At 39.2% G+C, this 26,999-nt stretch overlaps 1 protein-coding gene across 1 annotated transcript; it reads left to right on the forward strand.

Moving 5' to 3' along the window:
- Positions 1-26,765, forward strand: GTF2A1 (general transcription factor IIA subunit 1). Its single transcript, XM_086462129.1, has 9 exons — positions 1-50; positions 7,419-7,520; positions 9,250-9,457; positions 11,828-11,892; positions 14,095-14,170; positions 15,549-15,682; positions 16,573-16,893; positions 19,000-19,089; positions 22,123-26,765. The coding sequence occupies exons 1-9, from the start codon at positions 21-23 to the stop codon at positions 22,228-22,230; spliced, it is 1,134 nt and encodes a 377-aa protein (XP_086318255.1). The 5' UTR covers positions 1-20; the 3' UTR covers positions 22,231-26,765.
- The last annotated feature ends 234 nt before the right edge of the window (positions 26,766-26,999 follow it).

A 26,999-nucleotide genomic window follows, 5' to 3' on the forward strand; every position in this document is an offset into this window, starting at 1 on the left:
CGTCCCGGGGGGCTCGGGACATGGCGAGCTCGACTAACACAAACCCCGTGGTAAGGACCGAGTCGGGGGGCGAGGGGGGCCCCGGGGGCAGCGCAGGCGGAGGGGGCCGGCGGGGCCCGCCGCCCCCTCCCCCGCACTCCCTTCCCTCCCGCCGCCCGCCTCGAGCGGTCCCGGTCCCCTCCCCCCCGGCGGGAAGGGGCGGCGGGGGGGCGCGGGGCAGCATCGCCCCCGCGGCGGGGAGCCAACTTGTGGCGCCCAGCGCCGGCCGCCTTGGCGGCGGGGAGAGAGCGGAGCCGGGGGCGGCGGGAGCGGGACGGCGGGAGAAGGGGCGCGGGGCGGCGGCCCGGGGGCGGCGGGGCGGCCCGGCGGGCGGTGGAGCCCCGCGGGGGAGGCTGGGCCCGCGCCGCCGCCCGTGGGCTGGGGGTCCGGCGGGGAGGGGAGGGCTGGCGGGCGGGGGGCGCCGCCGCCGCCGCCGGAGGGAGCCGCCCGGGGAAGGGGCGAGAGCCGGGGCGAGCGGCGGGGGAGTGCAAGCGCTGCCGCCCGCCCCACCGCCGTCCCGGGGCGAGGGGAAGTGGCGCCCGAGACAGGTTTCGGTTTTGTGGTGTCGGTGGCGGCGGAGCCCGCCCGGGCTTCGCTGGAGCCATTTTATGTTGCTTTTATAAGGAGACGATGGTTGAAAAGCACTTATCCCAGCCCGGCCGGATCGGCTAAGCCGGGCGACAGCCCTCAACTTCTCTCCGGCGAGCGAGGCAGTATTTATTTAAAAAAAAAAAAAAAAAAGAAAAAAAAAAGAAAAAAATCTCCCCTACCGTTCCCTTCTCGTGCTTTCTGCACCTTGGCGGGTGGCTCGCTGCTGCACTTGTACTCACCGAGGTTTGCCACAAGCAGTCACACAAGCCTGCGCAGCCACCGAGCCCCCCCGGCCGCCGCTTTCCTCTCCGCTCCGCTCCCCCTGGCGCGCCCCCCGGCCGCGACCCCCGCCCCGAAGCGCTGGAGGAGACAAACCCGGCGTCCCGGCGGCGGGCTCGGCCCCCTTGTTTGTGGCTCTCGGATCCATCATGGCTTCCCCCTGCCTTTCTGCCTCCCTGCTCCTTGTGTTCCTCCTCCCTGTGGCTGCCCTGTTTATATAGAGCTATTGCCGCTCTCTAATATAGACTCTGCTAGGATGGGAAGGTGCTTTCCAGCCCCACGTCACCGCCTCTCCATTTAAACACCACATCAGCCTTTAAATAGGGAGCGAGCCGCGGAGCGCGGGCTGGGAGGTGCATGCGTCCGCCGCGGCGGCTGCGAGACGGGCGGCGTGTCCCTCGCATCGCGACCGGGCTTTTGCCGGGTTTCCCTTCCCTTCCCTTCGCGCCGCCCGGCCCCGTCGCCGCCGGCCTGCGGAGCGGCGGTGCTTTCTGCCGGCGGGGGCGGGGGGTGTCTCCTAGCCTTGTAAGTGGATTTTCCTTTGCTTTTACGCATTGCACAAAGGCAGTTTTCATCCTTCCCTGCGTTTGAAACCGTTTACCTTTTTTTTTTTTTTTTTTTTTTTTTCCCCCCTATTTTTAATTTTTTTTTTTTTGGTGGTGGTTTGTTGGTTTTGGTTGTTTTTTTTGTTTTTGACCCTAGCATACAGCTAGTGCGTGTTCCTGTGCTTCCATAAGGTCTTCAAAATAGTTTTCCTGCTGGGTGGGGAAAGTAGAGTTTAAACAGTTCTCACCCAGTGCATCAAGGAGGGATGTGGTACTTCATGGCACTTTGCCAAGGTCTGACTACAGCTGTTGCCCTGAAAGTAATGTTAATACTGAAGTTTTGTCTATGGGTCATGGGCTGCAGATGCTACTCAATGATGTCTGTGCATTTCTGGTGACTAAAGTATACCACTGTTTTATTAAGGTCCAGGCAGACCAAAGGTTTTAGGATTTTCACTAATACTTGGTTTAATTACAATATTTAATATACTGCAAAACAATGTACAGGAGAAAATGCAAAGCAACCTAGTTTTCCTTTCCAAATCTGAAATTTTACAGACCCACCTGTGAGTTAGGGTCATGCAATTGCAAAGTAGCATTGTTGCTTTTGATATTTTGGCAGGTTTTATGTCAGAAAATTTTAGGAAAGTAGTTGTCCATTACATGCAGGGCAGTTACCAGTAGGGTGTGTATCAAATTTGTGTGATCTGAATCTGTTAGTTGTTCTTCTGTTAATAAACTCTGGCTTGTATTTTTTGATTGCAAGAAAAGGATCTGTTTCTGTATGTTAACTTAGAGGTTTTGCTTCTCTTTTTTGACCAAGTTAGTACTGAACAGCGAAATATATATGTGTGTTGAATAATCTCCAGAGTACTTGTAAATATCTTTGATTCAACAACTTCCTCGTTTTCTCTCGGCTGTGTTTTGGGGCTGGCATAACTTCTGTAAAGTTCTCTTGGAAGGTGTCTGTGTTTGAACATTATGTTTGGAATAGCAAAAGCTAACCTTAAAATGAGCCTGCTTCAAATAGGTATGCTTTAGACTAATCTTCAATTAAGTAATAAAACCTTGTGGTAGTGTATGGTCAACTTTGTCAAATTCAGGTTTCGTTCAACAGCAAGGATCACGATGCTTACCCTGGGGTTACGAAAGATGAATAGGAACATTTTGAAACGCTGCGACCAGGTGATAACTTTAGGAAGCTAGACTTGAAGCCTCATGTGTCTATAGCATCACATCAGCAACCGATCAAATCTGAATTGTTAGAAATCTGTTCTTCCTAATAAAGAACAGATTTAAGACATTAACAGTTATATGCACTGTAAGATTTTGTGGGTGACAAAGGTAATTTATTTGTAAAAGTCCACGGCCACATAAAAAAAGCTCAAACTTTAATGCTTACAGTGCAGATTATGTGTGTTACTTAATTTTACGCACATCTTTGATGTAATTGTGACTAAAACTGTTTACCTTTACAGTGTGCTCTTCTAGCTGTCGTATAGCTAGCTTCCAGTGGTAACTGCATAGACAGGAGAAAGATTAGCGACATTTCAAGGATAACTGTGGAAGCAGGGAACAAACTGCTGTCAAATGCACAAAGCGTGCCGTGGTGTATCTCTCCATAATGTGTTGGTTATTAGAAACCCAAACTGCTGAAATCCCGAGTGTTGTGATAATAATTACCAAGAGATGCAGTTTTTGTAGCTTTGAAACTGCAGGAATGTAGGAAGTGTAAGCCCCCAAAGGCATGTGGCATTTCTTAAAATAGCTTACTGGTTGCTCCTCGGGTTTGGAGTGTGTGTGCATGTATAGCAGTCTCACCATACTCAGAGTTTTCTTTACAAGATGCACAGAGAAAGTGAAATATAATAGTTTCCATATGTTCCCAGAGGGGGAAGTACTAGATTTCAGATCTTTCTATGTGTTTGTGGTTGTATCTAATAAATCAGGAATTTTAATTGTTGTCTTTAATCTATGGTAAGTGTTTGGAATAGTGTTTATTGAAGAGTGATTTGAGTATTTTGCTCTTAAAAGAGCTTGAAGTTTACAGCAATGTACTCTTTATGAGGGAGGCACTTTAATATAAACCAGATGAAAGCATGATTATTTTAATAGCAATCTTTAAAGTTTCCATTATGTTCTCATTGCTTTCTCTGACTGAATGTGGAAATCTATTGGAAAGCTTAACTCACCTGCTATCCCATCTTTAGACTTGTTCAGTAATTGTGTTCCCATGTTTATTTTTGGAGTAAGCAGTGTATGAAAGTAATTTTGTCATTTAACTCCAGAGACTTAGATGGTTTCTGTAAACACCTTGAGCATCGTATAATGCTTTGAGCCAACACTTAGTGCGTATCTAAAACAACACAGTGTGCTTTTCCTTAAGCAGAACAGGGCTTAAGGCTGTTTTGTGATTTTTACTGGGATTGCCTCTGTTGAGGTAGGAAAAGAGCTTCTGTGATATTCTTCAAAATTCCACTGTGGATGGCTCTTGAAGGCATTGCTGCTCCCTCTGTGGAAGGTGTTGCGTCCACCTGGGCTGGATGTTCAATAGGAGTGTACACAGGAGAATGTTTTCAACCAGACAGGATTTTTCTGAGTATTACATAAACATGTGCAGGTAGGATCAGACAAACAGTGTTCCACTGTAAGCCTGCAGATACTTTCTTCTCTGTTCCCTTCCTTCTAATCATACAGCCGTGAATATATCATATGCCATGATACTGCATGATTAGAACAGCATCTGATAATTCTGATCTGTGTTTTAGATCCAGTGCACTGTGTGGCTCATGCAGAGAGATACATGCTCATACAAACCGCTTGTGGGTTCCCTGACCTGCGTTGCACTAGGCTCACTGCACCCGTGTGGTGCTCTTCTCTTTTGGGGGGCTGAGCCACTTGCTTGGGCTGTTGGCAGAGTGAACATCTATGCTCTTAACCTGCCTTTCTGCAGTCTTGGTAGACTGGTGCTGGACACTAGAAACCAGTATCCTGCTGTTTGAATTTGGCTTTTCCCAAAAGGAAACATTGCCAAGCAGACTGTTGGGCTGCAGGGTCAGTTTGTTGTATGTGAATGTTGGTAATTTTTTCTAGGGCTTTATAGACTGAGGAGGCTTTGTGAATAAACCTTAAAGTAAGTGCCTGATTGTGGAGATAGGAGGAGGTAACTGCTGGTGGAAATTATTAGGGCCTGTTTGTGTAAAATCTGTTTTATTAGAAAAGTGGACCTAATAGGTGATCTAAGGAGAAAATGCAGTCTCTATCCTGCAGGAATTTTGATTGTAGTTTCAGACATACAGGTAGTTCTCTTAAGTAACTCACATGCCTGAGGTTAAGCATGTTTATTTGCCAAGTGTGGTTTTGGCATTAAGAAACAGATGCTTTTAATACAATAAGGAACAATATATTGAATAAGTTAAGTAGCATTTCTGTGCTAGTTGAATCATATAAGCTTTATGCAATTTGTTTAATTGTAGAAATAATAGGACTTAATGTTATTATGTAGCATGTCTTTTTGCATCTCCTATGAATTGAATCTAAGAGGAAAAATAACGCTGTTACCGATGCTTGGTATTTCTAAGCTACTCACTATGCAGATTTAAAATACTAGTGCTCAAGAATAGTCTGGCTTTGAAATTCTGTTTCAAATGTCACCATAAGCACAGTTAATGCTGTAATTGAAGCCTGGATACATGAGCGTGTGGTATTGTTTTGAAAGAAAAAAAATCTGCAAGTAGTCTGCTATGGTTTTTGTTTCTTTTGGAGAAGTTAAGTTTTGGATACAGGTGCTGTAAATGTAGTTTTCAAGGATGGCAAACTTACCTTGTTACTTGAGGCCAGAAATTTTTTTGGAGAGACAAGTAACGAAAGGATGAATTCTAACGTTTCAGCTGGTTGATTTGCGGCAGCGTGTTTTAAAGCTAAAAACGGCAAACTGAGGAAATGTACAATGAAGAAAAAAATGGTGTGCTAATAGCACACTCTTTGCTGAAATACTGGCCCGTAGTCAGTAATGCAGAGCGTTATGTTAGTTTTTGTTGGTTGTTTTTTTCCTTTTTTTTTTTCCCTTCTTTTTTGTGGGGTTTTTGTTGTTGTTGATTGGTTGTCTGTGTTTTAGTAAGAAAAATCACTTGAGTATGCCCCAATGTGGCATTTGTTTTGAACACTAAGGACATAATGCACTAAGCAGCCATCACGCTGCTTAGTTCTCAGTTCCAGGATTCCAGATAGGTTTTTTTTCTTCTCTTGTAATATCAATGCATTTCTTTAAGGTTTTTGGGTTTATTGTTGGGTTTTGGTGTTGTTTTGTTTTTTTTTTAACATCTAAAAGCAAAGATATTCAACCTTTTTTGTACTTATTGGCCACTCAGCTTTTTCTGGACTAGTAAAACATGTGCTGCTATTCCCCCTCCATTATTCCATAACATAGGTGTAACAATTCCATGACATGTGTGCAATATAATCTTTAGCATATCTGTAACAAGTTCAACACTTTTGGGATGCATTAACCTGCCATGTTTGCATAAAATAAATGTTTCAAATGTGTGCAGTAAATTTGTGTAGTTCCAGCGTTGCTGGACCAGCTGCACTTGCAGGTTTTCTGCGTGTGTGTCGGAGGCACAGCCCTCCTGGGGTGCCAAACCCACTGCACGAGTACGGAATGATTGCTTTGCATGTATAAAACATATCTGATGTGTGTGGCATCATTTGGGATTTATTGTTTAAGGAGGTTATGGAACTGAGTAGAGGAAGATGTCAGCTTACAGGAAGTTGTAGCTACTTCAGATCAGTATAAAAATGGCCTACCCCCCAGCCCAAGGAACAGCCTTGGTCGCTGAGGTTTATATGGTTCACAGGCTGCAGATTGCTCATCCCTAATTTAGAGCTCGTAGTGCTACATTGCAAATTACATAGCACAGATATTTAAACCCAACCAAAATACTGTTGCGGTTCACATGCATGTAGAGATATCCAAGCTGTAGTGTTTAAAAGGTACAGCACATGCATAGTACGATTATCCTATGGTCCTATGAATTTAATTTTGTTCTTTAATTGATAAGGTTAAGTATTTATATTATCTTTTAAAAATTGTACCTGCATTTTAAAATTCACAAAATGGTTGAGGGACCTCCGGAGGTCATCCTGCAACCTGCCTGTATGAGCAGGGCCACCTAGAGCTGGTTGCCCAGGACCGTGTCCAGATGGCTTTTCAGTATCTCCAGGGATGGAGACTTCACAGCTTCTTTTGGCAACCTAAAGTGAATTGACAGTTCACTTCATCATTGATAGTTTAGGCATGAAATCAGTGTAATAGAATAATAATGTATTTGTAGTATTTCCCCTGAAAAATTTCTAGTGTAAAAACATAAGTACTGATTGAAAACAGAAGTCTGTCTAGCCTAATATCCTGTCTTCAGTAGTTTCTGTAAACACATGTGTAAGGAAGAACAGGACATTTGCAGTTTGCAAACGCTTCCAGTTTTTTGAGCCTTCAACGTTTTTCAGCTCAAGATCGTTCTGAGCTGTATTTGGTTCCTGTTGAGCTAGCAAGTACTTTCTTTTCTCTGTATTAATCTAATAACCTTTTTAACTTTTAACTTTCTTTGATGTGAATATTTTGCATGCATGCAAATTCAGTATGTACACTGGCAAGCAGGAAACAGATTTACCGAATGGAAAACAATCTCCTTTTCTCTGTTTTGAATTACACTCCTCAGGGGATGAAAACTCTTGTGCCATAGTTATATCACAAAAGATAGTGAACAGTCCCTTCCCTTTTCACCACATTTGAGATATTCTTTCTGATTTATACCTCCTTGGATATTTTAGTTACTCAGAAACATGCAGGGTATTCTGTAATGCAATTTTCAGAGGGTTTTTTTTGGGAGGGAAATGATATTTTACTGTTAAAGTGATAAATTTCTTTCAAAACAGTGCTGACTAGTTACTTTGGGTTTTTTAAAGCCTAAATTATACAGGTCTGTGATTGAAGATGTCATCAATGATGTCAGAGAAGTTTTTCTGGATGAAGGAGTGGATGAACAAGTTCTTATGGAACTCAAAACAGTAAGTTGCAACTTTAATGGGTTTTTTGATAGATCAATACAGCAGCTGGTTTTCAGATCTGCCTGCTGTTGTACACAGTAAAAATACTGATTTTTAGTTAGCGAAGCCTTGTATTAATCTGCGTATCTGTAGCCTTGTGTTGTTTGAATTACACTGCTGTATAGAAAGATCTGCTCATCTTGTTTACGTTCCCTAATCTGGCATGTCAAACTTGACATAAACTAACAGCAGGCGTCTGAATTCACAGTGTTATTTCAGTCCCTGAAATGTTACATCTTTAGAAAAGAAAGGGTAAAATATGTTTATGTTGGAGTCAGACAATTATTAAGGTTTCTGTGCAGGAAAAATAAAATGCATGCTCTGCTTGACGTTGTTGTCTTTCTGAAGAAGGAGAGTTGCATTGTCGGACGCATTGTCAGATTTATATGGTTTGTGGTTTTCAGAACTATTGGTTTTGGGGGGTGGTACATAATACATTGCACTGTGTGCATCATGCTTTTCTGAAGCTCTCAGATTCAGAATTGTTTTACGTACAGTAGGTTTGAACTGTTACCAAGGGTTCAAAAGAAAGGCAGGATGTTGACCAGAGGTCTAATGGGTCTCCTATGGCTTGCTTCAAATTCTTCCTGAGTAAAAGCAGCCTTTCAAAAGGAAAGAAGAAAGGTGGGTGGGGTGGGAGGTGGTGGGGAAAAAAAGTAAAAGGGAACTGGGAAAGTAGGTGCCTGCTTATCTTAGCTGTTGAATAAGGAATTATTTGGAAAGCAGGACATCCCACACTCTCAGTATTTTTGAAGTATTAAAAAAATGGATGAAGTAGGAAGGGAATTTTGAGTTTGGCTAGCCAGAAACAGGTGAAGACTTTTTTCTATGAAACCATGACCTGACTTGGTGGAAACAGAGTGAGCGCTGAAAGAAAAGCACCTCGGTGTTTATGTCACAGACATGTTCTGCAAATGATAGTAGAAAAAATCGAATGAGGAAGGAGGTAAGAAGGAAAACGAAGTATTGAACAGGGAGGCTTAGGTAGCCCTAAGCAGGATTCGAAATCAGGAGTCCTGGATGTCCGTAGTTTTTTGCCTCTGATGTATTACAGAATACTTACACTGCTGTCTTTTTGCAAGAGCTGCCTTTTTTTTTTTTTGCTTCTGTGGCTTTTCTTGGGAGACATGTCAGCTGACTTCAGGAACTGAAGGGCCGGAGAAGCTGAATTTGATATTGTGGTAGAAACTGTCTAAATGATTGTGCAGAGGCATTATCTTAGGTATACTGGTAGTTGAAGAGAGTTATGAGGCAGTAGTCTTCAAGCAACTTTTATTGAGGAGTTCCAAGAAGAAATGGCTTAAGGAAAGCTGTAATAAAGAATTATTTTTGTGATTAAAGAAATAAGAAAAAAGGTAGAGAAGTGAAAACTTGAAGGCTAATTTAAGTTACTAGTTTATCTCTATTCATGCTTCTATTAGGGTTGTTATGAGTCTTCCACACTTGGAAGAAGGAAAGCTTAAGCTTGGACTGGCAATTCTTAAGGGATATTTAATTCCTCTTCTTAAAACATTACCTCTATAGAGTTATCTATTCAGTCTGTATTTGCCTAAGGGCTTTTTGGGCTAAGTAGACTATACAAGACAAACACTGAAAACAAATTTAATTTTTGAGTACTGTTTTTGTATCGTTACAAATCCTGTTGAGTAAAAATTGTACACAGAGATTTCTCTTTCCTTTTCCAAACCAGCTGTGGGAGAACAAGCTGATGCAGTCCAAGGCTGTAGATGGCTTCCACTCAGAAGAGCAGCAGCTTTTGCTGCAGGTGCAACAGCAGCAGCAGCAGCAGCAACAGCAGCAGCATCATCACCACCACCACCACACACAACCTCAGCCGCAGCAGACTGTGCAGCAGCAGTCTCAGCCACAGCAGGTCCTTATTCCCGCATCTCAGCAAGGTCAGACTGACTCTCTAATCTCTCTGGCAAAAGACTCTCAAATTAGACCAACTCCTTAGCATATTCTAAATCTAGGGCAGGATGTCTATCTGATGGATAACATTGTTGTGTCTTTAAACTTTGTCTCTACTTGCCTCTATTTAACGGGTCAAGAGAACTGTTTTGGTGAAAAATATCTTGGTATTTGTGTTAGTCGCATTCTTCAGAAGATTTTGGAAAAGCTGAATTCTTCTCTTGGTCTTCTACTACATAACTTATGTTTTCAGAATACATGGCTTTCAGATTCTATTAAAAATCCATTAGTAGCTCTGTATTTCAAGCCAATATGCATATGCAGTTGACAGTTTAGTCATGAAGTAGTAATGTCATTAGGAGCAAATTAATTTAAAAAAATATATTACTGTCTAGCATAAGTGGATGCTAGGACGGAAGAACACTAGTATAACAGTCTGAGTATATGTAGGAGATGTTTTTTTGTGTTAGAATAAGTTTCAAGTGAAAAGAATAATGACTGGGTATTTTTGTGGTCTTAAAAGGTTGCGCACGGTGTATGTGGGAATGTTCAAGATACATTTTAGCTAGCCATAACAGTATTGTTTCTTGTGATTATTGTCTCGTGTATTTTCCGTTAGTAATTTAAGGGAAATGTTTTCGCCAATTACAATTTCATTTGAAAACTTAAGATAAATACTACTGGATTTCACTGCGTATATGCTGTGTAAACAAATCTGCCACAAGTGAAATGCTTGAGTTAAGTTTTCAGTGTGCTATTAAAATTGTGGCATAAAATCTGTGGTAGTCGGTTACAGGCTTCAGTCTTTTTGTCAGATTTCATGGATCAGAACCTGTGTTGTCATAGGCTCAAAAGATAGCTATGAGTTGTTTCCTCCCCTGCCCCACTCCCTAAATCCCCCAAAAGCCAACCATCATATATTCAAAACAGAGAAGTAGTGTGATAAGAACCTGTTGTTGGGGCTGTTTTTCCTTGGTTTTGTGGGGGGGGTTTTTTTGGTTTGTTTGGTTTGGTTTTGTTCTTTGTTTTTTTTTTTTTTGCGGGGCATGTTTGGGGGGTTTTTGGTTGTGCCTTTTTTTTTTTTTTTTTCTTTCTTTCTTATAGTACTTTGTATTTTGGCTGGATATAAATAAGTTTCGACTGTTGGGATAAAATTAATTTTGAGATTAAGACCCCTAAATACACATGGCTTCAAATGGTCTAGGTGTCTCAGCTGAAGTTACAGTCAGCAGAGCCTGGAAAGTCTCTCAAGTCTACTCACCGAGACCTCTAGTGGCTTCTTAGGTGAATAGCTGTGACTCTGCTGACCAGGCTTCCCTCCACTAATATGGAGGTCCCTGTCCTCCCGTTTGTGTCTTAGAGTAGAATAACGTCCTGCCTATAGCAATACACTTAAGAGTGATTTATTATTGCCCAGTGTTGTGGCTTATGACCAAATGACAGTGTGGAGGCTAAGTGAAATTAAGATAGCAAAGCACTTTAATCACAGACATGCAGTTTAATGAATTATTTGACTGATTGTGGGGGAGATGGTGTAGTAGTTCCTTGGCGTGAGCTGGTGCAGTCCCAGGGAGAGATCAAGATGATCAGCATGGTGATTCCTGCTGTCCCATGTGTAGTCCTGGCACAGGGTCACGAGATTTCCTTAGGCTCTTTTGCCCTCCCTGGGGTCCCTGAAAGTTGGAGAGATGGCCTCGGATCTTGGCACAAGGCTGCGGGGCTTCCCTGCCTAGAATCTTTTCCAGGAACTCTGTTGTCCCCCAGTATTCTTAAGTGTCATTGGTTGTAGGATTGGATGGAGAATACCTTGTCGATGATTAGTTTGTTCAAATTGCTGTGTTATTTTCCAATTTACTGTCAACTGATACTAGCAGTGTCAACCTAATAGCTGTGCTAACTGGACCTAACTAAAGCTAACTGGTGCATCCTGTCAACATACTCATCATCTGGCAACATCCTTGCTTAAGTCTGTTTTAAGAGTTAACCACTGTCAGTTGATGTTTTTGGAGAACTCTGATACTGGACGTCAGTAGGTTTATCAACATTTCACTAATAACTTTAATTTCAGAAATATATTTTAAATCTTGCTTTGCCTAGGGTCAGAATAGGTAACTGAAGCCTTTGAAGTAGGATCTGTAAAGCCAAAATAGCTGTATTGCCTCTCAGAGGTGCTTTTGTATATTGCCTTGAGAATAAAACTGAATAAGAATAGCGACTGCTCAGTAGCTTGCTTTGTTATGAAGCTCAGCTGATGTTTGGGTAATGTTCTTTCTAAGTTATTCTGGCTTGGATGTTATTTTGGGCAGACTGTGTAGTTTTCATGAAATGCTATTTTTTGTTGTTGTTGTTGTTTCTAGCACCTCAGCAGCAGGTTATTGTGCCAGATTCCAAGCTGATACCGCACATGAACGCATCAGGCATGGTAAGAAAAGCAGAAGTTTATACATGCATACATTGTCATTATGTAAGTTGTTTTGATTAACTAGAAAACACAAATCTGTTATTAGTCATCAGATGCTTGAAAGTGATTTAGGACATACTGGTAAGGCTGTCTGACACCTTTCTGAGTTTTGGTGCTGCACTGACAATCTAGGAACAGTAATCCAGAACTTTTGATAACAAATCTAGAACTTGCCTTGATCCTGCTTTAAATGTGTTTAACCAAAGCACTTTTTTAATCAGAAATTGGAGTACTGTTGGTATGCATCTGCATGATGATGTGCTCATTGTGTACCAACACAACACTATTAACTGGTGCAAGCATACTGTGTTTACTAGGTGAAGGAAGAAACATAAAAACTCCTAAACTTAAGCTTACATCAAGTGAGAGATTATTTAGCAATTAGTGTTGATTTTTTTCTGTTCAAATTAAAATTTGATTCACTAATTTTGTAATAGCAGATAAAACTGGGTCTGGTTGTTTACCCTTTTCTTGCAGTTTCTATCTCTAGAGGTTGATTTTGGTTATTTTGCTTTCAACACCCTGGCTTAATTAAAAAAAAAAAAAAAGGCAAACAAACAAACCAACGCAAAAACCCCAAACAAAACCAAAAATTGCTTGCCAAGTGGAAACAACAGCTAATACTAGTTAAATACGTGTATTAAGACCAGAATTCATTACATACTTACCACTTTTATAGTAAAAGCACGTGAAACAGAGTTTCATGATTAGTCCAAGCTACAGCAGCTTGCTTAGCCTTCGCTTCTCCATTACCTTCTGACCTTACTATAGGAAAGAACCTGAACTTCATTACTCAGCTTGATTTACCCAGAGGCCGAGAACACATTAACATCTACCTCTTTCTTACGTGTTTTACAACCACTTCAATGTGATTGTAACTTCCCAAGTCCAACAGTTAAACATTTTTTTCTGTCTCAGTCGGTTAGATCTTGTTGATAGGTATTGCAAAAATGAGTAGGCCATGCTTTTAAAACTTGGCTGCTGACAAAATGTAGATGAATTGTACACTGCAGAAGACTGCTGTTCAGTAAATAGTTGCAGAATCAATTTGGAATTGTGTGTGTTATTAGAAACATTTACGTTTCTACTTTAAATTGGTATTGAAGAACAGATCTGACAGACCTTGAATATCTTGGAAGGTGGAGAGTAATGCGAGTTTATTCATCTGCCCTTGGGATGTGAGGATGCAGACAAGCACTCTTCAGTTTTGCTCGGTGATCTCTAATTTTGGCAGTTGTTACTACTATATTGACCAGCCAGTATGGGGAGATCATATTTCTTCTGTAAACAGGCAGTATGTGGTCTACCCAGTGATAAAAGTTTAATTCCTTTCAGTAGCAAAGAACAATTGGTCATGGTCCCTTTATACTGGGGAAAGGGAGGCTTTTCAATAGGCAGCTGAACTTAGACCCTTGAAATGGAGAGGCCTTTGGAGAAGTCCATCTTCCTCTGTAAGTTAAGGACTTAATGCAGATTTTTGTGTTTGGAGCTCCCATAATTGTGTTGGAATTCAGTTTCCTTGTAAGTTCAAGTCATTACCCATTGAGAGTCTTGGGCTTTCTCTTCTAACCAGCTGTCTTGAGAGAAAAAATCAGTCATTCTCTGAACAGTTAGTACACTGTATATGTATATTCACTCAAAAGAGCTGTGTTATGTGGGACTTGGAATGCAAATGATTTACAGAATGAAGAAAAGTGCAAACCCGATTACTACTCCTTGTGGAAACAAGGCAGGTGAACACAGTCATTGCTTCTGTACCTTATGTTTCTTAAGATTTGTAGGCCCATATCTTTTAGCTGCTTTGGAAAAGTATAAGTAAAATTGCCACATAAGCAATGCAGTGGGATGCCCTAATAGTAGTTAAGCAGAGAAGGCAGAGGAGGAAAAAAAAGTCTGCTGAGCTTGCAGATAAACCAAGAAACCATGTGGAACTGGGTTAAGGTACGATGCTTAGTGATTGTTGCTTCAGTCTTCCTATTAAGGAAGAAGGAAAATAATTTTTATATGTAGTATAATGATTGATGCCTGCATTTTAATAGCTGCAGAAACTTATGTGCAAACATTGTAAACAGCAATAAAAAGGTACGTATTTTCAGGCAGTATGTTGTGAGATGAAACACTGACGACAACATCTGTGGTTAAAAAGCTTTTCTTGTATTTCAGAGTGCTGCAGCCACTGCAGCTACGTTGGCTCTCCCTGCTGGCGTTACTCCTGTTCAGCAGATACTTACAAATTCAGGTAACTGTCTTAACGTTGAGATCAAATAATGGTTTTGAGGGTGCTTGGGAGGGAGAAATTCTGGGGTGTATGCCCTGCTGTATGTTGTTGAAATGCAGAACCTCTGAGTCCACCCTTATGAGATAGTGCAATCTCTTCACTAGACTCTGGACTCTTTTGCTGACTGACTTGCTAGTCTTACACACCCTGGGGTTCTGACCCAACAGTGGTGTGGGTTAGATTCTGTGCAAGTTTTGCCCACTTTTTAGAGAAGATCATGAGTCAAGAAGACAGGCGTTGCTGTCTCTCCCCTTTGTGTATTTCTGAGCTTTGTGATGCATCATCTAAACTGGTTATAAAAGAACAGTATCACCTCACCTGTGACTTCAGATGAGGAATGTCTTAAGGTTACTTGTACCTGCTCAGCACACACAGTGACATTTCTAATTATTCTGGCAATGCTAATTTTATTTTAGATTTATCAATTTTTAAATACTGTCGTGCTGTACATTTAGAATATAATTAGATATTACTTTTGTGAACCAGTGTATCTGATGCTTCGTGTACTTCTGTATTATGCTGATTTTATAAGCTTGATTCTAGATCTCTTCTGTGTGGAGAGTAAAGGAAGATCTAGAAAGCTCTTTTTCTAGAATCAGTTGCTGCTTTTGCCAGAGTAATTAATCTAGTCTTCTCAGAATCACCTGGGACTTAACCTTCCTGCTTTAAACATTTGAATGTTTAATGGATAGATAGTTGAAGTAAAATTTAACTGTGTAGCTGTTCTAGAAATTGAAATCTTCCCAGTTTTTAAGGAAGCACATCTGTTTCTCATAGCATAGAATAATCTGCAGCTCAAGATTTTTCAAAAAAGCAGCTGCACGATAATACTGCGAAGAAAGTTATGCATAGAGGAATTTCTTGTAATGTGATAATCGGAGGGAAAAGAATCTGAGGAAGGGACATCATATGGCAGGACCCTGGAAATACCACAGTGTTAGCAGTGGATAGAATTTTTGTGATGTGAATACTTGTATTCTGTTTTGGTGTATGTTCATTTGTCTTTCTGTAAAATCTATTTTTTGAAACGTGAGATGTGTTCATAAGTGGGAGCTAATATTTAAAATACTATGCTGTGTTAAAGGATTAGACTTTGGCTTGCATATGTAAACTTATTTTTGGATTGCATACCTCATGATCGTATTTAGATGGTAAACAGCCCTATTACTTCTTTGTTTCCAACACAGCTGCTATAGCATAGTATCTTTTCACTGGTGAATGTGAAACATAAATGCTGCTCTTTGCCATTGGTGTTCTTCCAGGAAACAAGCTTCTAAACTAAGATAATTTTGGAAGTGAATGTCTACACTTCATTAATTTGATGTTTATTTTATTACAGGCCAGATCCTCCAAGTAGTTAGAACTGCAAACGGAGCTCAGTATATCATTCAGCCACAGCAGCCAGTTGTTTTACAGCAGCAGGTCATACCGCAAATGCAGCCTGGTGGTGTACAAGCACCTGTTATACAGCAGGTAAAGAAAAATTTTTGGATAGGTACACTTCAAAGCAAAATCATTATAGTAATTACTAAAGAGGCTTTCATTTTTGTGAGCAAATTGAGATAAAACACAAAGATAGAAATGGTATATTTTTAAAAAGAAGAGAAAATTGTGTTATGTTGGGTTTTTTGTTTGTTTTTTGTTTTGTTTTTAAATGAACAATTTTGTAATGTTGTTTTTCAATGTCACTTTTATTCTTGCCAAATTCTGACTGGCTGCAGTTTAAAAATTCTTGTTTGCATCCCCTGATGACAATGACATTATGTGCATAATCCTAGTCTACATCTTTTTGAAAATGTGTTTATTGGTTAAAATGATTGTGTCACATAACATATAGAGGAAAATACCTAAAACACACACACTTGCATGCGCCCCTTAGTTACTTTAGAAGTGAACACAGGATGTTTTATGAGGATTTTTGTTCAGCTGCAAGGTCGACTGTGTAAACACTGAATTTAGCATTGTGTCACAGTTCTGCAGTTTAAGCATGAATAACAATTTGTTGAGTGTTTAAAGTCAAATGTTTTATAGAGAAGGTTAAAAAATAATCTTTTTATTTGAATTTAAACATTGCTGTGCTTGGAATTTGAGTGTGGTGGTAGTGCTAGCGTTTTAGAACGGAAAGACAGTAGGTTTTCTTAGGTTTAGCCATGCGAAATGCAGGAAATGAACACCAAGTAGTAAAAGAAGGTATGTTATTGAAGATTAAATTTTGTATTTGTATCTGTATCTGGTGTATTTGTAACTCTTGTTTCTCTAATTAGTGCAAGTCAGATTGATAAGCTTTAAATGTTTTCTATAAGTGATGTTGTAGTCTGTTATGTTAACAGCCACTGTACTTGCAATGAATGATATTCCATCAGGTTTTGGCTCCTATCCCTGGAGGGATTCCACAGCAGACAGGAGTGATCATTCAGCCTCAGCAGATCCTGTTTACAGGAAATAAAACACAAGTCATACCTACAACAGTGGCTGCCCCTACACCAGCTCAAGCACAGATTCCTGCAGCTGGTCAGCAGCAACCACAACAACAGCAGGCACAGCCACAAGCGCCGCTTGTTCTCCAAGTTGATGGAGCAGGGGACACATCGTCTGAAGAAGAAGAAGATGAGGAAGAAGACTATGATGATGATGAAGAGGAAGACAAAGAAAAAGATGGGGGTGAAGATGGCCAAGTTGAAGAGGTAAACCTAACATGATTTCAGAAAACTGGAGCATGCATATGTTTATTTTTTTGCAATATTTGAAAGAAAACTGTATGCTTCAAATAATATTATATTCCAATAATTTTGAGAATATAACTTTACCCCTTGTACTTCAAGCTCTTTATTTCCCACACTGAAGTTGTGGAAACTGTGTATTAGCAAAGCACCTTGAAATGCAGCTGGGGAAGGTGGGAGACGCAGCAAAAACTGTTAATTGCTATGAATGCCCTTCTAAAAACTTCAGCAGTAATGTGTCTGATCTTACAGAGAAGTCAGCCATGAAATTATGTAACCTTCATAAGCAAACACAAATAGTCAACTCAACTTGGGACTGAGTGCATACAAAAGCAAGGTGTTAGGCAGGCTGACAAAAATGAGAGCATATGTTTAGTTCACTGAGGGGACCAATAGATGTTGTCAGACTTGTAGCTCACTGACTATTCCATTGCTTTCTGTTACACTAGAACAAGCCTGAGAACTCAAATTTGATTATAAAGCATTTCCTAGAAACACAGCTAACCTTAATTTAACGAAGTCAGGAGATAGGAGCAAGAATAAATATTCTTCGTAACTTGTTGCATTTCTAACAATATGTGCTTAATTTAGACTTTGAATTTGCCTGTTTTCAGACTTCAGCCAGTGGTTCTTACTAAGTTTTGGTGTGTTGCACCAAAAAGCCCCACAAGAATAAGAAATTATTAAAAAAAAAGGGGTGTGTGTGTGTGGAGTGGGAGGGATACTAATAAGCTAAGAGTACTGTTATGTCAGTCTCTGACAGGAAGCTTTGTGCTCCCTAGATCTGTCCCTAAAATGCATTTTGAACTGTCAGATCACTTCCACAGTTCTCTGCAACCTTTCCAATTATTTATGATTGCATTTAAAATGCCAGTATGAGGACCATGTGTAATATTTCGCCCATGTGGTATATGGAGGTAAAACTTCTAATTTTTATCAAGGAGTTAAATCAGGTTTTCTATAGGACATCTGCAGTGGTGTCTAACAGTATTGTTCTTTTACAACTTCCAGGTTGGGTTCACATTGCTTTTCCCTTATATTGGTCAGCATTGATGTCAGTTTGAATGTTTTAATAGTTGCCTTATTAAGTACAGGTCATCCACGCTTAAGTACTAAATGTTCTTTAATAGTGCCTTAATGCTAGCATTCTTGTGGAAATTTTTTGTGTGCCAAGACTTTATTATCAGCATGCCAGGATCTGTTGTTTTTGTTATCTTTGTTCATCAGAAGTTACATAATGAGTGGACCAGTTCGTTAAAGCTTTTGAAGTCACTTAAATATAGTGTTACTTTGGAAAGAAATAGGACCTCTAGTATTTCTTCTCTCACTAGCATCTCCCCCGTGTAGCTTAGGTATTTGAGAGTAGGTGGAAAGATGAGGATTATACAGAAGACTTCAGAAAAGTTGTCTTTTCAACCTTGTTAGAGGTTGTTTTAGCTTTTGAAATGTTTGTTACTTACATGAGATGAAAAAAAAAATCTCCCAATTTCTGCTGTAACAGAGTGTTAGCAGAAAGAGGAAAAAATGAAAGTAATTTTTAAGGGACATGAAAATACATTCCAGCAGGTCTGGAGAAGTTATTGTGTGTGTATCTATGCAAAATCATCTTAAAGCATCTTTTTTTTTTCACCTCCTGTAAAAAGTTTCTGCATGTGTTGAGGTCTGCTTCTGTTTGTGGTACATCAAACATAAGTCGTGGAGTTTCTGTATTTAATGGCACATGGGGAGTGATGTGACTAATGTTGCCTTTCCACTGCTTAGATGCCTTAGAAAAATGAAAATCTGCATAATGGTACATTTTTTGTAAAGATAAATTGCAAGCAGCAGAACATTTACAGTAAAGCAGCAAGAATGGTTGTGGTGACAAAAGGCTGCAGTGCCCAGAATCTGGCCTGGACGCTGCGTACCAGACTAAAATTGGTAAGGACATCTTGTCAGGGTGGAGGGCAGGAAGGAAGTGTGTGTACATCAGCCCTTGTTCGTAGACAAGACTGTAGCTGCATGTGAACAATCAAAGTAACAGCTTTGATCTTACTGAACAGCATAACTTTTTGCATGTGTTTCTTTCAGGAGCCTCTTAACAGTGAAGATGATGTGAGTGATGAGGAAGGACAAGAACTGTTCGATACAGAAAATGTTGTTGTGTGCCAGTATGATAAGGTAATCTTTACAGAACAGACCCCAAGAATTGTATTTTCTCTGTTCCTCTTCCTGTCAAATAATAATTTTCAAGTAATATCGTTGTGACTGTTAAGTACAGGTAGATCTACAAAGATTATAATGTGAATGGTAATACAAGAATATAAGCTATTGTTTGTTTCTAAAATGTCTGGCGTGTTTGTACTGAACTTGGTAATAAGTAAAGCTTAGAAAAAATTGGCTGCATTTTTTTTTTTCTTCCCTATGTCTTTTTTGTGACCTTAAACAAAAGGTCAGTCCTCTGGGCTCAGGAGAAGTGAACTATTGTTAAGTTTGTACATTTGCTGAGGCCATGAATGGAAGAAGTGGTCGTTATGATTTAGACTTGTGGAAAACGGTTCCTTGATCACTAAAAATATCTCTTCTTGATGATAGAATAGTTGTCAGAGGGAGGATCAGAGCTATTCGTAACACAGGTGAACATTCAGTTATTAAGTGGTGTGGCAATGTTCTGCAGTAGTTCATGTCTGCTTTTGACCCTACTGAACACAGGGCTAATAATGTTCTCATTGAAAAGTCTTAGAATATTGGGATTCCTGACTTGTAATTGTCAACTCAAACTCATCATTTTTTCTATCCATACAAGTTGGAATTGTTTTTTCCATCGTTACTACCTTCATGTACATTGAATGCCACCATTGTTCTATTACACAATGAGTTAGGGCAGTAACATCATTCTGCAGCTCTTCAGTAACTGTTCTTTTGTATCATCAGTGACGTTTTGTCATTTTCCAGATGATTAGTGAATTCTTAAACCATGCAGGCTCCAGCCAGCACAAATCTCTTCTGGAATGATCTCATTTCACTGTAAAAAGAGTGTTCTTACCTTTGTTTTTCAATCTTTATTCAGTTATTTATTCATCTGGGGACATTCCTTTTTACCTCATGACAACTCAAATGCTTCTGATGAGGGATTTTTGTTGAATGCCATTTGGCAGGGCAAGTAGGGTGTATAAGCCGGACCTTCCTTGTTCATTTATTTGCTGTTGCCACTGACTTTTTAGCTTAAAATGAGCACAGACCAAACAATAGTACTAATAATTGAGTGCTATGGTCATATCTGTTCTGGTACTTTACTGGTTGTTTCTACAGCCCTAGTAGTAGCTGATGAGACTTGCTGTCCTTGATGGAAATTGAAAAATTGCAATGGAGTTTCCTTGGTTTTATGCCTTTTGTAAAATTTTCTTAACTTTTTTTTTTATCGCCTAATTACATTTTTATGTTTTATCTGCAAAGGTTTATGATAATCTTTTCTCTTAGACAGCGTTTCGTCTTTCTGAAAGATCTTTACTTTCTTTGCATATCTTGTCCTGCTGCTTAATTCTACCACTGGCCTTTTGCCCTCTCTGATGCCCGTTTTGATAAGTGGCAGGTATTACCTGCTGTGTGCTTACAGTGTGTGGGGTTTGTGGGGGGTATGTTTGATTTTGGTTTGGTTTGGTTGGGTTTGGGGTTTTTAAATTTTTTTGCAAAATTTACTCTTCTACCTTTAGACTGAATTTTGTTCAGTTCCCTTTAGTTTTAAATTAAACATAAGAACATAAATTTAGTTAAACTCTCTTCTAGTGGATTTATTGACTTCTTATTACTCCTGGGAAAATGTTAATCTTGTATAGTTGCTGTTAGTTCTTGTGATACTTTCTGCTTAAGCCCTGCACACTTCTTGAACCGGGAAAAGGAGCGTGTGTTTTGTGGGTTCCTGACTTGGCGGCTTCCTGAAGTGGGACTTGTCTGTGTGTGTAGAATCTAAAACAGCATCAGTGCTGCACATTGATGTTTACTCAGTAGGCATAAGATAACTGAAGTCTTCCAATACTACAACTGTTTCTTGTCCTTATATCTTCCCTGATCTCCTTCCACCACATTGGTCAACGTGCTTCCTGTAGTCAGATAATATTTGGGGATGGGCACTAAGAAAGAAGAGTTACTTCTGTATGGAGTATTTTTATAAAGAGAATATGAATAAAACTGTGGTTTTATTCTTACCCTGTGTGAGCAGGAATATCCATTATAACCTGAAGATCCACTGTGTCACAGGCTCCGTAATATGATGAACGTCGTCTTTTTTTTTTTTTTTTCCCCCTCTGTCCTAGTGTTTATTGGTTTATTGTGAATAGCTGGACTGATCTCCCACTTAACAAAGCCTTAAAAGGGCCAGTCTTTTAACTGGGAAGACTATAGGTTAAGCTTCATGCCATCATCAGCAATGCTGGAGTTGTTACTCTTCTCACTTGACACATTACAATGAGAATTGGAATGTAAATCATATACAATGACTCACCATTGAGGAAAAATTGCAGAGTATAGGACTAGTACATATAGTCTATGTCATCTTGTGTATTTTGTACTATAGAGATTTTCAGACTGAAAACCTCCTAAGTAAGCCACTTGCCTTTTAACCGAGATTTAACTTTTGGAAACCCAGAGTCTAATATTAGAAGTAGAAAGTTGAATAGGCCTGCTATCTATCTATACATAGCATAATCAAAGTAGTTTTCATGTAGAATGGAGTTTAGGCAAATAATGAAACTTAGTGTTTGACCCTCTCTGGGCTGGTTTAAAATGTTGGTCTTTCTGTTACAGTGGTTGAAATGGGGATTTTTAGCTTTCAAGTGGGGTTTTGTGGCTGTCCTAATCAAAGATAATTTAATCAGATTAAAGCAGCACAGGTGGATATATCTCTCTTCTTCTTCCTTGCCAACCACCTCTAAAAACATGCCATACACTTCAGATTTTGGAATGCCTCTGTGCTTGCATGGTTTTGTGACAGTTGCTGTCCCTGGTTTAAAAAATGTAAACAGAAAATACTGCTAGATGCATAGTTTTTGTTTTTCATGCCGAAATGCAGAGTTGATTTCTCAAGATATTTGTAGTAAATTTAGTAATATATGCCTAATACTTATTTTCATTTTTTTCTTGCCCTTATGATTTACTTATGCGTTTTTACCAATTTGTGATGCATAGTAGTAGTTCAACTTTTTTCCCTCTTTTTAGATTCATAGAAGTAAAAACAAATGGAAATTTCATCTCAAAGATGGCATCATGAATCTTAATGGAAGAGATTATGTATTTTCCAAAGCCATTGGGGATGCAGAATGGTGAAGTTTTAAAAGACAAAACAAAACAAAAAAACTCCCTGTAAAAGGAAAAAAAATCAAGCAGGAAAGGTTGAGACTTGGACGTGTACTCCAATCAAAATGTGTATCTGCACATCAGAAATAAACAATAAACAAAAGTATTGGAACAAAGGTAAAATGTGGCAACAAAGACACTACTTCAGATGAGCAAGCCATGGACTGTAGCAGCTATAGCATTGTCTGGGAGCTGGTTTTGTGTGTTAGGAATACCTTAATTATCAATTCTACATACAGGTACCTACAGCTGGTATTTAGCATGTAAGGCTTTGATCCCCCTCCCCCACCCCCCCCTTCTTCCCTTGATTTAAGATTTTAAAATACTTCTTCCACTGATTGAAGGAACTCTTCCCTTTGATAGATTATTAATCTGAAAATGCTTATTGTGTGTACAAACCTTTGCTTTGAACACTTCCTTTTGGTAGTGAGGGTGGTCAGAATGTTACTTAAACTGCGTGCAAGCTTTGTACAGAAGGGTAAGAATTAAGGTGTTAAATTTTAAATAACTTGTATAAGGAAAATATTTTTAATTCTGATATGCTCATTAATTATTATATCTTATTTGTTGTTTTCAGTTCAGTTCCCCATAAACAGGTTGTTGTTCCTAGCAGTTACCAAATGGTAAAATGATCATTTATATTTCAAAATGATTTTGATTTCATGTAAGTGATACCTTTTATTTAGGGCTGTATTTTTTAAATACTAAGCAGCTGTAGCTCCCCCCCCTCCCCGTGAAAGTCAGATTGCTTAACTTAGATTCTCGCTGTTCAGTGGTGGTTCAGCATCACTGGACTGAAATGAATAATAACAGTTTCCATTGATTTTTTTTTTTTTAAAAAAAAGGCTGTGGAGACCTTTAGAATCAAAAGTGTAGGTAATGGCATAATAGATGCGTTCCTTCGCCTGCTTACTACATACGTAGTCCAGACATCCACAAAGAATTCAACAGACCATAAGAATGACTGAATTTTTAATATAGAAAATCACAGAACAATTCTAACATCGCGGCTGCAACTCTGTTAATCAAAGATCTGCTTTACTAAAAAGCGTAGCCATAAGTTACCTGCCGCAGTTAATCTCTCTAAAGTTTCCAGGTGGCATGAAGAGAGCTGCACAGCTTTGAGAACACAAATTTTGTTAGAGTATCTTTAGACTGGCTTGGTAACAGAAAGTCAAGCAGTCAGATGCACTAAACAATGTGTAGTCACTTTTTCACTTGCCTTTTCCAGAGGTGTGGTTTTGTGGTGGTTGGGGTTTGTTTTTTTTTTTTTCTTTTTTTTGGTCTTTTTTTCTTTTGTGGAAAGCAACAAGGTTGCTCCCCCCTCCTTCCCTTCCTCTCCTGAGAAGTGAAGAATTGAACAACTTTTCTTCATGCATAGGTTATTCTTGCAAACCCTGCTTTAGGAAATGCAGTTATTTTTGAACGAGGAGAGTGAATGGGCATTATATTTCAGAAACCATTGAGGAAGAAATGTTTGTGTAGCTCACCATTTCAAAAAAATGTTATGTTTCACTGGGTGCTTGGACAGATGATGAAAAAAGGACACAGCGAAGATAATTTTAACTAAATTGGGGAAGCCCTTCAGGAGCAGACATTTGAACCGTGATTTCAGACCTTTTTTTGCTTGAGAATGAAACTTTTTAAACATTGTTTAACAAAGTGACAAGTGTGGTTTTAGCAGTATATAACAGCTGCTGTAATTTTAATTCTCCCAGACTTACTTGCCTCCAAGTGCATTCATAGTCTCAGTAGTATGTAAAAAACTCAAAACACATTGTAAAGAGAGGTTTTTTTGCTGTGAATTGTACCCCTGTGCACTCATTGATACAGCCTAAAACTGCCTGTAGGCTATGTCTAGAGCCATGTGGTTGTTAGTAAGCCATCTAACGTACATAAGCTTTACGAAAAGTTAATTGATGTTTCTTCTAATTCATTCTTAATGGAGTCATCATTAGAGTGCATTTTTAGCTTGGGGCGTCAGGGTTTCTCAGACTGATGGGTATTTGCTTTCTTCTGAACAAAGCGGATATTTTATTTTTTTACCACTGTTGACACTTCTATGTACAACTGCAATGAAATCAACAATGTACCAACTAATTTCTTCCCTCACCTCTTCCATATCTGTTACGAGTAAGTCTTAAGTAGTGGACTTCAGAAAAATTCCCATAATGCTGCACAACCAAACCAATAAAAGGAAAAAAATCCCTTTAGCTGTAGATTCCTGTTTATACTACTGGAACCCAGATTACTTGTACAACACTTCTTTTTTTTTTTTTTTTTTTTCATACATCTTAGTGATTTTTTTTCACGTGCATACATATACTAGAAGCTGCATAGCCTTTTTATTTATTTTTAAGGGATAGCAGAACTTTAAAGGTAACTTAAGTTTAGCCTCTTCTGGAGGATGTTAGAAGCTTTCTGAACTTGCACAGTCTCTTGCAAGCTAATTGTATGGTATGCTTTTCAGATAAGAAGTTTTGTCTTCAAATACAAATACCTGTGAAGTTTTCAGAAAGCCAGTCAAACATGAACATACCAAACTGTGCTCTTATTGCTACATCAAGTGTTCCTTTTTTAAATCACAAAGCATGTTTTAATTTCATTTTATTGTAGCAGCTTGCTGTAAGAATGTAGTTTGCTTAATTTTATTATTGTACTTGAATTTTTAATCATGGTTTTAACAATGTAACTGAACAGACCATTTCATTAGGTTCCAAAGAAACCATTCCTTTCAGAGGGCAAGGGATTCCCATGTTCGTAGTTCCTAAAAGGTTCTCTCCCTCCCCGCCCCTTGGAAATATTTTTTTTATTGTTTTTGTTTGTTTGTTTTTTCCCCCCATTTAAATAGTTCAGTATTATGGAAACAATTAATGATTTCATGAGGGCTTATGTTAAAATTTGCACAGATAATGGAGCACCTTTTTATGATGGAAAAAATGGGGAAGGATAACTTCATAATTATAACCGTGATGGCTGGTGGAAACTTGTAGAGCAACTGGGCAAAATTGGGAGTCTTGTGCCTTTTCAGTTTGCTGAATACCTGTTTTGCCGGTATGACAATACTTTGTTTTGATGCTTGAGAGGGTAAATTTCCTGCAGTGCTTCAATCAGAAAAGCAGCTTTTTTGCTCTAATTCTGTTGGGTTTTAGTGTGTGCAATCATTTTAAAACATCTAAGTTGAAAACAAATTGAAATATGTTTTCTGTTAAGGAGAATAGAGAATTTAGTCACATAAGGAACTTTATATTGGACTATTTAAATAAAATATGTTTTTATTCCCCCTCAGTTGCTGGTTAGCGACAAGATTTCTTTGAGGCTTCATACTCCTTGTTCCTGCATTGTACTCACAAGTTGCATTTGAACATCGTTCCGTTTCCTAAACACAATTTAAAGTGGTAATTGTGGTCCGAGTTTATTTCCGGGAATACGATACGTGATTCTGAAGCACAGTTTCTAGAAAAAAGCAAAGAACATGTTGTGTCATGTAGCAGATTTTTTTTGGTAAATGTTTTTTCTATTTCTGCTGCACAATTAGGAGTGTTAAAGTAAACTTCATTGAGTCTGTGAAAATAATTCCACTGCTTGACAGTTAGCAGTAATTTTGTCACCACATAACACTACCAGAGTAAAAGTGCTTAATTCCAGTGAAGGAGTTAGAGACCTTATTAACTAAAGTTCATTTCGATTCAATCTCTTCGATTTGTGAAAGCTCCTTTAAAAACAATAAAGCCTCCCAAAACTTCCCCCAAAGCAAAAGCTTCCTAATAGAATACAAGATGTCCAGGAAGTGAACAGTGGTTTTAGGATATTGCACACTGGATTGATACTGGGCTGCCTTCCACAGCATCGTGGGGTTTACTGTGTGCCACCCCACCCATACACCCCCAACTGGAATTAGAGTTCTTTTCAGACTTTGAGATTAGTGACTATACAAGGTGAAGAAACTTGCATATTGTCACGTATTGGCGTCTGACATGTAAAGTCTTGTTTTCCCGTTGCTGTGATTGGTTGGGAAGTGTGTAAAAACCAGTCCGTTGGTTTCCCTGTTGTCTACTTCTTTCAGGCAGTTCATGCAGTGTGTCTTCTATTACTTGGTGGCTTAGACATTGTGGAACAAAAGGAGCTTTTTTTTTTTTAACAGGAAGAATGACCTTGGGTTAGCTATGTACAGTCATCCAATGAGACGTGTTCCAGAGTGCATAGGGTACCAATAGATAACGGAGTGGGGGAATATCCTTTTTTGCTGTTCTGAGCTACTATTGTCAACTGCTGTTGTACATATACTGTTATGTGTAAGGGGGTAAATATATTTATTATGTTTGTAAAATTCATTCTGTACAATTGCAGATCAAGGTTGCTCCTCTGTGATATACAGGATATTATGTTTCAAAGGCCATGCTTGGAATACGATTAGAGAACTTAGTATTTTGATGTACTAAGACCTATTTTAAGTTTAATATTTTGCCTTTGCAAAAACTTTAATTAAAGATGTTATTTAAAAATGTTTGTCTCTTCATTGACTATCTTGCATGTGCTCTTGTTTAATATATCAGGCTTAATGACTGCTACATAGTTGCACTGAAGATGCTGAATTTATTTCTGACACGTGCAGGTAACTTCAGCGTCACCTACATGTTGAGTTTGCCTTGCAGACTTTCCATGTAATGTCATCAGTGTTATAAAAAAATTCGCATTTTAATATTGAGGCCAGACTTCCATATTTATTTAAGAATTTT

Source organism: Leptosomus discolor, chromosome 3 (assembly GCF_034619465.1).
Source record: "Leptosomus discolor isolate bLepDis1 chromosome 3, bLepDis1.hap2, whole genome shotgun sequence".
Lineage (NCBI taxonomy): Eukaryota > Metazoa > Chordata > Aves > Leptosomiformes > Leptosomidae > Leptosomus > Leptosomus discolor.

Coding starts and splice junctions, on each gene's coding strand:
- GTF2A1 (XM_086462129.1), top strand. CDS start 21: ATGGCGAGCTCGACTAACACAAACCCCGTG. Junction 7,521..9,249: donor TTCTTATGGAACTCAAAACA/GTAAGTTGCAAC, acceptor TTTCCAAACCAG/CTGTGGGAGAACAAGCTGAT. Junction 15,683..16,572: donor AAGCACCTGTTATACAGCAG/GTAAAGAAAAAT, acceptor ATATTCCATCAG/GTTTTGGCTCCTATCCCTGG.